This window comes from Lepidothrix coronata, unplaced genomic scaffold, assembly GCF_001604755.1.
Source record: "Lepidothrix coronata isolate B3197 unplaced genomic scaffold, Lepidothrix_coronata-1.0 Scaffold70, whole genome shotgun sequence".
Taxonomy (NCBI): Eukaryota; Metazoa; Chordata; class Aves; order Passeriformes; family Pipridae; genus Lepidothrix; species Lepidothrix coronata.
Window position 1 is genome coordinate 1533346 of NW_016690250.1, and position 12761 is coordinate 1546106.

Sequence of the window (12761 nt, forward strand, 5' to 3'; positions counted from 1 at the left end):
ATTTCCTCTCAGAAGCAATATATGTGGAATACTCAAAGCACTGTTTAGGTTTCCCTTGAAAACTATAGTTCTACTAATATCAACACTCCTCACCGTGCATGACCTCCATTCTGTCAGTCCCACCTCTGGCTCGAGTTCTACTTTCTGCACCTGAGAAGGAAGGATGAACACTCCTTGGGGAAGTAAGATCTATGTAGATTCTGTGACCACCAATACACTCTTTGTTAGGGAAGTATTTTTTCCTTCATGGTAATTATCTACCTATATAGATAATTATTTGGTGGAGGTTTGAAGCAGCTAAATTCTGTAACACTTTTCTGGACTCCTCACCTATATGCCGCAACCTTTACTTGATCCACAAAACTAAGCTTTCTTCCACCAATGAAATTATTCAGTCATAACAAATAAAGGAAATAAAATTTATATCCTCTTAATATATCAGTGTTGCATTAGTTACTAAGTCTCCAGATAAGTCAGAAGTCTGCAGTCCTGATATTCAGCATAGTGGAAAACCAACAGAAGGGCCCCGTAGCTATGCTCACAATCTGTCCTAGCAAAACATCTGACAGCTGCAACACTAACAAAATTAACAGTGGATGAATTAGTACCAGACGCTAAACAGTTGCTATAGAAAGACTCATCCATTTCTTTTCTTCTTCTCCCCTTCTTCAACCTGGCTACCCCACCACTTGATAAAATTAACACTCGGGATCATTTTTTTCTTTTGCTATTAAATAAAAAAAGCACCACAGATCCCCTTTCATACACAAGACTATGAACTTCATGCCATGATCTCCTCAGACTCTTAAAGAAGCAGTCTGCAGTTGAAAAGGACTGTTCCAGTTCCCTTACTGCTTTTGAGTAGTGAACATGTATCCACTTGGAGATTTGGGATCCCACAAAATGACATGCCAGAGCTGCAGCTGAACAAGGCCTTTCTTTACAGGCTCTCTGCCCACACCTAATCTCACTCCTATGTGCCTTTGCCTGCTCCTTTTAAGCCCTCCCTTCCTTCCTGCTTTCCTTCCTGCCTGCCTTCTTAGGTCTTCTTTCACTGAGCACTTTTCAATTTTTGAGTAAGGATGCCCAGTTCAAATGTTAGCATTCAAACTCTTGCATACTGCAACATCTGAAGCAGGTTGAGTCCTGATGTCTTACAGCGACATCTAAAAAAAGCAACTCCAGACATTAAATTCAGAAGTATTATTCCAGCACTGAACTGGAAATGAGGGCAAGTGTCAGGCATTAAATTATACAGCTACCTTTACTGTATCTTGAACCAACTGATCCAACATGAAAATATGTCACCATCTAGCTAGGAGATTAAAAAACAAAAATCCATCACAACTCATCAATACCAATTTATCAAAATTTATATTTTTATATATAGAATCCAACTGTGTCATTAGAGAAAAGTAAGCATTTTTACAGGATCAGCTTTGTGCTACACATGAGGAAAACATTAATAAGAAATTGCTGTTACTTTTTCACTAGATAGCATACTGTAACAACCCTAACAAGTAGATCTAAGCATATAAAGAACAGCAGCATACCATCACCTGCTGACAGCTTCAGCATTTCAACCATTCACATCTGTAAGAAACCTAGTAGTATTTGGAAGTGACTGTGCTAAGTACTAAGCAAAACATCTTATATTCTGAATGACTACTCAGTGTGTGCATCCTTGCCATGTTTTGCAAGCTATAAGCAACTATTGAAAATAATGTTATGGCAAAAGCTGGGACTGGGAAGACAATTCCTGGGTCACTGAGTCCAACTCCTGATATCACAGACAAGTTTATCCTATACTATCTGCACAATCTGCTTCATAAATTCTGTACTGAAGAAAGGTATGGTCATATACTGTAGACTTGAATCTGTGATGGGGAAAGAATAAATTAAAAAATAACAAACCCCAAACCAAACAACCAAACAAAACCAACAAAAGACCAAAAATGAGATTGCAACCGGAATCAGCAAACTTTATGTAAAATATATAAACCCAACCCACTGCTATTAAAAGTCCTTCCCCATGCCATCCTCCCCAGTAGTTAACGGACCTGTCTTTCTCTGACATCTCTCTCTGAAATATAAACATTTTGTTTCAGTGTAGTTCTTCCTTTTACATTTCACTCTGTCATCTCTGTAGGAAACTTGCTTGAACTTTACTTGTTGAATAGAAGGAGTTTGTGCTAATTCAATATGAAAAACACAAGTAGTGCATGCCTCTAAGATGACTTTATTAACACAACTTTCTGGCAGGATTCAAGAAGCAGTTTTTACAGAGAATGCTGCAGTACCACAGACTTCTTCCTAGCTGGGACTCTTGTAATCACTCTCTTTTCCATTTCAGCTTTGCTGAAGAGCAGAAAGCCAACTTTAAAAGATGAAAAAAGGCTTTGTAAACATGGCATAACAGAACACTGCATTCTCCTTCTTCTACCACTGCAGACTGCTGAATTTGCTTAAACTCCCCTTCTTCTTTCTTGTTTATCTCACCACCAATAAGAAAACAATAAAAAAAAAAACCTTCTCTCATACCTGTCCAGCCCCTTATCTGACCCTCAACACCTAACTTCCTGCTAACAGGATGCAGCTGACACTTTTCATATTGACAGTAGAGCTAGAGAAGGATTTATATCTATGTTGTGTTCTGCAAGGATAACAAAAGTAAGAAGTAGGAATGAAGGCAAGAGATGGTAGAAGTGGGCAGATACATGTCTAAACAGCAAAATTCTGCTGCCCACATTAAAATGTTTCAGTTTTAGCTGGTAGTTAAAGTATATGCCCATCTTAAAAATAAAAAAAACAACAATAAAAGAACAACTAGATAGCTGAAATTTAATACTGCTACACATCACTTGATGACTACACAAACAGACACAGAGCAGATACAAAATAAATACCACTTTAAAAATACAATGCAGTGCAGTGCATCTGAAGTGCAGTGCCTCATGATTATTTCACAATGAATTTGTTAAGGTGGGCTTCAAAACATGTTTTATATCATCCTTTCCCTTCTATCCTTAATACTTACTGGGAAAAAACTACTATTGTTATTTAATCATTTCCCTTCCATTTCTCAGCCAAATTTTCTGCTTATAATCACATTTTTTTGAGACAGCCTCAAAACAGGAGGAGGAGTGAGAAAACAATGTATTTTTCTTCCCTATATATTTTCTTCCAGGTAGATAATGCTAAAGAGAGAACACTGCTGTTTGATCCAAAATTGCTGTAAGGTCACTTTATACACATTTTCTTTTATAGCTCAAAAGAATCAAAAGGAAGACAAATACAGTAAAAAAATATAATGTTAAGTTTCTGAAGTTGAGTTTTGAGAATAAAGAAAAGTTAATTAGTTATTTCTTTACTGAATTCAATTGTCCCTGCTCTAATCTAAAAGCTTTTGTTTCTTTATACCATATTTTAAATCCATTGCCCAATAGGATTGTCCTGGAAAGCCATGGTAGGAGGCTGCAACTTTCCTAATTCTCTTGCTGCAGAACGCTTACAGTTCCATAAATAATACCATAGCAAATAAATAACACGCAATATTATTCTTTTTCAAATGTGAGATTCAGATATACCATCCTCCACTTACTCTGATTCTACAGCTTCTTTTGCTTGTAAGTCAATATTTAAATATTTGTATCAACTTTTAAATAGGTCTTCTACAGGTGTTTTAAAAAGCAAGACTGTTTGCATCATAATTGAAAGCACCTACAAGGCACCACTGTAAACATTTTCCACACCAAGAAACAGGACTTTCTTTAGGGCTTGTAAGCTCTCTGCAATCTGGAACCATATGCCATTTCAGTACTGCTTCAAGTCCTTACTTGTTACACTCTTTTTAATTTTGAATTGACGCCAAGGTTAGACATCATTGCAGAGGTTTCCCATTTAAAATCTTACTCTTTTTTACACAATACCTACATACACTTTGCAGTATTAGCACAGCTTTATGCTAATATGCTAATACACAACAAAACCTGAAAGGTAATCCTATTTTCTTCAGTTTTATCATGCCCTCTTCTGCCCCCTCACATTTAGTTCAAAGCCCATTAAACATTAGTGGTTATGAACTGGACCATACATTACATGAAGGGCAGGTACAACCCTGGAGTGCAACAAGGAGTCCCACAACTTTAAAATATGAAGAAAATATTTTCTGGACTGCCCAGTAAAAATCCAACGGCACCTTAGAAAGTACAAGACATAGTACACTTAGAAACACACCAGTAAAAATTAAAATTAAATGAATAAGTAAAAGATACCGACAATACATACTTTTGACAAAGCTGGCTGAACAGCACTTTGGGAGAAAGAGGACCTTTTCCAGCCTCCCTCATACTGTGAAGGAACAAGAACATCGCTGAAGTCAAAGGTCCAGGGCTGGAAAGGTTTACCACCAAAGGATCCTTCAAAACAAAGGTAAAATGCACATCAGATTTCAAAGACTTCTTTCAAGTTACTACATTCATGATAAAGAGCAATGTAACTTTGGTCTTAAGAGTGTTCTGGGGTGGGGTTTTTTAAATGTTGATGTCACCTACATGATTGAAATTACTGAAGAGAAAGCTTATTGTTTAAGCTGTAACAGTTGCAAAACCAAACAATTCTTGTTGAGAAAACTGGTGGTAACCAATAGTTTTGGAAACAGGTATGTCATTGAGCCAGCCTGTTTCTCACAAAAACAGACTACCTTCCTGTATTACCTGCTTTACTCTTACTCCCACGTGGCACTGAAACTCAGTTGGAGAGACAGCCCAAGTGACCATCTCTGTGGGCCAGTGTAAGATGGTGCTCAGTGGCTCCCTGTTACTCAACCTTAGGAACGGGGTGGCCAGCTTCTCTGACCTGTGAGCCACACACTGAGATTTCCACACATCCAACAGACACAGAAACACACCCTGTTCCTCCAAGAACCAGGTGCCATGAAGGCACCAGCAGTGGTTCACAGCGATCACAGACCACCAGCTCTCCCTAACACGCTCCAAGGTTCATACATGACCACAGTGCTCCCTACTAGGTGCCCTGACTCTCAGAAAAACAGATTACAACAGCCAGACAAACAATTAGAGAGAGTGCCTCATCCAGAAAGCAGATCCACACAAAACGTAAGCGCTATGGATACACACAAATATAAAGTATTTGCTTTATATACACTATCGAAAAGTGGAAAAATGCCCCTTACCAAGCGGGAAGCTGCAGATTTCTACATTACTATTAGTTACTGCAGCCCTCTAATTTTGAGTTGACAAACAAAAACAAAGACCAGAAAACACAATCTTTGTTCCAAAGACCTTATTTACATTGTAAGCATTGTCATTAAACAAAAAATTAATCTTTCAACCTTATGGCTGTGCAAGTTTCGCATCAACCATAAGCCAACATCTCACTGGCTTTCTAAGCCTTTGGGCAAAAACAAGCTCCAGACCTCCATTGTGGCTCAGGATAACTTAGTGAAACATGTGGCTGCTGAGAACTACCACTGGAGGAAATAAAGACAGCAATGCAGTGAATTTCACACTGTTCTTGCCTATACAGGCTATGAACATCACCTACAGCAATGCCAAGAAATCTTCATCATTTCAGAGGTATCTGAAACAGAATACCACCACTCCACCCTCACTGCCACCAAAAAGCTCCCAGCAAAGAGCAGGAAAAAAAGAAACAAAAATCTTCTGTAAACTGTTTGCTTTAACCAGCTGAGGGAAAAGGGTATTATCTTTATTGCCAACAACATGTGAAAATCCAAGTCTCTAAGACATGACAGGAACAGCAGAATATTCTTTGGATAATAGCCACAGGAGTCTCTTTCCCATATGCCTGCAATGAGCTCGAGGACAAGAAATTTTTGTCCTCAGTGAAATTTTGCCTCTCTCATTTTAATCCTCTAGCCTGTGAAGTACATAATAAATTTTACAAGCCTTATCAATGGCTGGGACAGACTGGAATAAAATATTTTATTAACACTTTCTAGAGCCGAATAGACTATTTCCTGTATCATACATTCATATTGAAGAAATTCAATGACAAACAAAAATAAGCCAGCCTCTCTTACTTAAGGTCAGGCATTATTTGATACTTCATGTGAAAGCAAGTCATTATTCCTCCTCCTCCAGGGCTGAATAATGATTTTTGTAAAAGAAATGAGTTCACAGATAACATAAAACAGCTAAACAATTAAAAGGCAAAAGAAACGGGAAAGTAACAGTGTGCCTTTAACAGAGATGTGACTCCCTGTCCTCCAGCTTCTTCCCACAGCTTCCCAGATTTGTATTTCTCAATACATACTTACCAATTGGGAGTCTGAAGCATGACAGATTTTTAACTTTGTTCCTTTCTCCTTCATCTCATATATCAGTTCATTTAGTACATGAGTCTGTGCCAAGTTCTTAAAGAAAAAAAAGAAACATGCTGATCTTTCAATTACACAGTTTTCTTTAGTTACATATTCTAGCTTCAGGCATAGACAAAACCAGATCTATTTCATAATGTATAACTGAGGTTTAGGTCAGACCACTAGAAAAAGCACTAGAAAAATCACTGATCCGACTTGTTTCTAAAATTGCATCTATTTCTTTTTCTGTAATTTCAAAATAGTTTCCTAGTAATAACTTTGTTATTTTTGTTGAACAACAAGATTCATTAATTTAATTTTTTATGGTGAGGACATTAGTATCAGAAATCATTTGTCTCTTCTTAAACTCCGCAGTCCCTCTCATCATGCCTCATAAAGCACAAAGACTTTGGCACACTGAAAAGCATTACCTCCCTGAATTGAGGAGAGAAACCAACACATTGTTTCTTTATTTTTTATTACCTTTGACTGCAGATAACAGTAACAGTAACAATCTCCAGTAAATCTACTCCTTACAATTTTACTATTTGTTTACTGAATTTTGTAATCAACACTGTAAACACAAGGTAAAGTGTGCCAGTGCAGAACACCTTTATAGCAGTTTTCCCTCATTTGTTCACTCCCGTCTGCAGACATACAGATGTCTCTGCTCAGCTGACAAGCAATGGGACAGTCCAACATAAAACCTGCGAAGGCTGCTGCCTTTTTTGAGGATGTTGGATTAGTTGTATACTCAACATCAATAGAAGTGTATTAGTATAGCTCATTCCTCTTATTCTATTATGAAAAAATCATAATCAATAAAAGTAATTTTATAACTGCATCCATTGTAGGGGCTTAAAACTGTCACAATTCAGTGTGCAGACATTTACATTACACACAAAGTACCACTACTCACACCACCAGTACGGTAAATACCTTGCATTACTCATAACTGCTAATGCTGAACTACAATTAAAACTACATGCTAGAGTACAACCCACACACATATGCAGTGTGTAAAACACTTGACCTTTTCACTTGTCTCATTACGTACAAAATGCTACTGACCCAAGAATTCTTTTTTGCTATAACAGGAAATAATCCTGGGATAGCAAGGAGTAAAAAGAATTTGTAAAGGACCTTGAGACAGCAAAATGAAGACTGGCAACTCAGAACCTTTTCTGAAGCCCACTGATTATACAGATATAGTATTTTTGAAATCTGTGAAAAGAAAGTGGTATGATCTTTCCATCTTACCTGCATGACAGCATTAAAAAAGCAAGTATTTCCTAAGTTATTTATTCCTTTAACCGGAATTGAGGCACCATTGCCAGAATTTTTTCCTTTTAGTATTTCACTTGTTTCACTGTTTTCTTCACGAAGACGTAAGATTTTTGATGAACCTATAATTAAACTATAGATTAATATGACTATGTAATTGCATAGTTTTATCAATGTAATCCTTCCATGATTATGTTTATCAATTTTAACATATGTGGAAAGATACCTTGATGATACTCTAAGATGCTGCTTTATGCAATCTCACCAGTTAAAGCCCTGGGGGGAAAAAATCCCCAAATCCCCCCCCAACAACTACGTACATCCAACAAAACCTTCCACAATAATCATACTGTCCCATAAGGCTGTAACTTCTAAAATTATGCAAGCAATAAATAAAATAAAATGAGCTCTGTTAGCTTGTTAACAATAGGCAGTTGAGATATACATTCATCAGACACATTAGAAACGCCACACAAAGGCTGCTTTTTGGTGCATTTGAAGAGAGGTAACCAAAAGTTACCACCTGAATGCTGCAAGTCTTTATCAATTATTGCACTCCATTCGAATTGCCTTGTCAACAGTCCAGTTAGAGTCATTATCAGTTTGCTCAAATACTACATTTGCTCTTCAACCCACCTCCCTTTGTCACAGCCTGAGAACTTGCTAGTACAGCCCACATACATACAATGCTAGTGTTTTAATTTCAAGTAACAAAAATTTTTAAAACTATGCTACCAGTATAACACCCATATAATTCCCTACTTCCCTTATTATTTAAATAGATAAGGGGCAGTAAAGTTAGACAGTCATTAACTTGTAGCCTAGAGGTAATGGAAAGACTTGAGATAACAACATTTAGTCTTGAATTCTACTAGCAACTTTCATATTGTCATGGTTGCAGGACTAAATATGAACATTACTGACATCTGCAGTGTCTTAAATATTGATTAACAATGCACGTCAATGTAAACGAGTTATGGACTTAATAGATGCCAAGAACTGTGATGCTACAATCTCTGTCTTGACATATGAATTCATATATTTGTTCTAATGAGTTTCACATTGAAGTCTCATTAAAGTGTTCTTGAGAAATAACAGACCTATTTACGTTAATGAAATTCTCATGCAAAAAGATTCTTTTACGTACACTCCTAGGTAGCTTCTTGCTTAGAAGATGAAAAAATATAATTATATAAAAAAGAAGTCATTAAAATAGCTGTTGTATCTGGCAACAAGCTTCTAAAGCAGTCTCCCTGCACCCTACAGTGCCATCAAGGCGTAACTATTCTTACAAATTGTATCAGAGTTTGTCAAAACACAGTTAGAGGTGCTTTGCTGTTTAAAAACATTTTTAAATGTTCTTGTTAATACTGCTTACACAGCTTTAAATTACTCCACTTGGATGGAAAATTTAAGACAGTACAAGGGCAAAGTAAAAGACTGAGTTCTTGAAAAAGAAAGTGTTTTTGAATGCAACGATTGACAAACGAGCTGCTCACACCCTGAAATACTCACTGTTTCATGGGCTACAAGCAGCAACACCTTTTAATTGCCATGCTTAGAAGGGGCATGCTCATCCACCCACACAGAGCATCAGAACGACCACAGCAGGGGAATAGGGGCTCCAAATATTGCAACTCAAAAGCGTTGCTCACTCTCAAAAGTTTAATAACATAAGTGGAGATGTTCTCCCCTCAGAGAAGTGGGCCATGCAGAGTAGTGCTGGGGAGAAGAGATGGTTAAAAAGGAAAAAAAAAAAGAGGGGGGATAAAACCAAAATTGTGTAAATAATTTGTGTATTAGTATACCAGAGTTGTTGCATTTATCCATCGGCATTCAAAAACATCTGGGACAGCATCTTAAAGTAAACAATGTTCACAAGGCCATCTGGACAAAACTGCAGGCAAAAATTAAAGCATAAGCATATGGAAAAGCAGATTTTTCTCTTCCCTTTAGCAGTACAGGATGACAAATGTCAAACCTAGATCTGTCCACGCTTCACTGTGCTATGCTTTGCAGCACCACCTGGCTCTCCTTGCACAGCCACCAAATATGGACAGCACTGCCACAGCGGACCATATCTGCAGGGCAAACTCGATAAAAGCATTTCCCTTCATGGTTAAATGGCAGCTTCACACAAGTAGCAAGGTTCCATTTGCTGAACCTTACATATAAATTATTTAAGGGAGGGAAAACAGAGCCAAAGCATCCAGCTTTGAGATAAGAGCTGGATGAATACGCAATTATAAAACACAATAAATGAGAACCAGACATCCGATTACCACAAAGCTGGATAATTAGCATAGGGATAAGAAGAAGTAGCAGTAAATTGGGAAAAGGCCTGGATGTTGTTATCAAAGTCTAGGAACATCCTTTACTCAGAAGGTTTTAATTACTGCTTCTTCATTTTTTAATAATTTTACAAAAACAATCCACATGACATTGTACTAGGCTTTTTTCTATCTGTGAAAAAGCCTTGAAAGAAAAGGTTTGCTTTGACATTACAAACATTATCTGCTACCTTGCTTATAAGACAGGTATTTTTAAGGACATAGACAGAGCCAGAGGAGGGACAGCAGTTTTTAATTTAGCTCTGCTCAGTGTCCCCAGCTCAGTGATAAATGACAGACAGGCCTAAAGCTGAATGTTTACTTGACATGTGAAGAGTTGGTCAGTCTTAATAGGACATGCTGGTAATGACTGTGATAGCTAATACTTCTACAGATTGGGGCTGGAGGGTCCTTCTGCAAGATTAACCCACGGCTACAAGCATGTTATTAATCAAAAGGCTAATATGTAATTTTTTAAAGTGACTTTCCACTGAACAGCTGTTTCATGGACTCTTGCCGGCTCAGTCTTGCAATCCTATAATATTTTAACAGGCATACTTTTGAATATGAAAAGTGACTTTTAAGCCAGTACAGACACAAGAAGGATCCCAGCAAAAGGATTCCATCAAAATGGCTGTCATCTGCTGCTGCCCACAAAGACCTTCGGCTCCTCGCCAAACAGGAGAAAAGAAGTAGTCCAAGCCATCCATCCACATGCAATAATACTTCTTATAAAGGACCTTATTAACATTAATGAGAGCAAGGTGGGTGAAAAGCACAGAAGTAATTAAAGTCATAGACCAGATTCTGTTCATAGTTCATTATAAGATCTTTCAGAGAGTTGACATGGTAACCCTCAACCTCTCCACCCTTCTCAGGTAGTGTGGCCATCAGCCACAGGCAGGCCTGTCCCTCCACAGCAGGAACAGAACTATGCCTGGGGCTCACACATTCATTCTACCCTCTGTTGGGCTCTTTCTGCTGTTTTGCTGCAGAGGGGGCCTTCCATATCCAGTCACATAAGGAAAACTCTCACCCAAGTCGTGCCTTGACCACCACAACCTCTTTTTCCCTTGACAAAGTGTATCTGGCTGCAGAGACACCCTACCTGAGCACTCTGCCAAGACCCACTGCCCAGCTCTCCATACAATTCATCACACCCTACTGACCAACTCTTCATAGGCCTCTGGTCCCACCATGACATCCATCTCCAGCACTCACTCCTTCAGCCCTCAGACAGCCTCATTTGTACATAGACACAGCCAACACCCTGCTCTCCCCCATGTTAGAAAACTCCCTTCCCACCAGACCCATGAGAAAGAGGACAGCAGTCAGAGACTGATCCTCTGCTACAGCTTTTGCCTGCAAACCACCTTTTTCTTGCCATTCTTTTCTTTTGCCTACTTCTGCTCACTTGTATTCTTATCTCATAAGCTCTCAGGAGGCAGGGAACATGATTTTGTCCCACAGCTGCACAGCACCAGTCCCTTAACTGAGATTCCTAAACCCTGCGTTAACACAGACAATGATTCATTCCACGAAGCAAAGCAAGTTACTGGACCAGGTGTACAAACACACATAGTGCTGACACATCCACTTGCAAAAGATGTCCAGAAAATTTATCATGTGTTCCCTATCCATTTGCTTTGCCAGTATTTCAAACACTTGTAGTGCACATGGACTTCTGTACCGCCCTTGCTGAAACTGAGCTGTGCCTGGGGGTGCAGATGGTATGCAAGCAAGAAGATAAATGACATCAAATTTTTCTTTCAGCTACGAGAGTAAGCACTTTTGCTCATCTTTTCAATGCAACTTTTTTTTAATTAAAAATGAGGGTTCCAGGAATACACACTTTTATTCCAAGGTCAAGCCTTTTCTATTGAATACAACTCTGGTACTTCAGCTGAAGGTCTTCACAGTAAAAGCAAGGTTAATAGACTGCCTTTCTTTTACCAAGTTCTCATCATGCTGTATTATGAAATGCTACTAAATTGTCTGGCACTCCTTTTTTATTTAAAAAATTTAGATTTTTTTTTTTGTTCAACACTGTACAACAATGAGACTCTAACCCTTAGACAAACAGCACAGTTTTCTTCTAAAATGGTCACTAGCTTTACATTTTAAAAGCCCAACTTCTCTTATAGTGTTACAATCATACGAAATTAATGATCAAAAAACTGAATCTGCCACAATGTTATAAACTAAAGACATCTGCACAGTGAAAGAGCAACCTATTCAAGCACACGTTTTGATCCTCTGCACTCAGATGATTTGCGCTACACTTTACAAGGAAGTAGGTACATCGACAGGGAAGGAAAGACTTTGTAAATAAAAATTACAGAATGTCTAAAAAAAGTTTTTACCAGTGATTCAGTTTTCATCCCTTTGCAAGGTGTATAATTAACCACAGCCCCTAACAAGTATGCACATTAGAAAGAAACAGGATAACAGAAAAGAAAGAAACCGATAACAGAAATGTCTTTTTGCTGAAGTGTATTTCAGATTTGGAGACTCAATATATTCTGCTTTACTTTGCTAGTTAATTTTAAATATACAGAATGGTCTTACGTGATTCCAATGTACATGTAGTAAAAATCACTTATGAAATAATGCAATTTTTTTCAATGTGATCCTTTGTCAACTGCTAATACCCACAGATGAATGCATATCTGAAAAATTATTCATCACACTGTTTGTTTTTCCATACAAGTCAACAACTATTACTTGTACTGTAAAATTATATATATTTTTATACATCTGTTATTAGATGTATAAAAATAGAAATAGATATATTAAAATAGAAA

The 12761-nt window shown here is 37.8% G+C and overlaps 1 protein-coding gene across 2 annotated transcripts in view; it reads right to left on the bottom strand.

The window, feature by feature from the left end:
• Window positions 1–12761, bottom strand: part of USP45 (ubiquitin specific peptidase 45) — a 51977-nt gene that overhangs the window by 23875 nt on the left and 15341 nt on the right. Inside the window, exons 6-9 of one of the 2 annotated variants that reach the window (XM_017818690.1) lie at window positions 7604–7749; window positions 6302–6397; window positions 4288–4418; window positions 4094–4198 (exon numbers count right to left, since the gene is read on the bottom strand). In XM_017818690.1, the coding sequence (XP_017674179.1) occupies window positions 4094–4198; window positions 4288–4418; window positions 6302–6397; window positions 7604–7749 (478 nt within the window). The remainder of the gene's footprint in view (window positions 1–4093; window positions 4199–4287; window positions 4419–6301; window positions 6398–7603; window positions 7750–12761) is intronic. The other variant, XM_017818691.1, reaches the window with a different exon arrangement.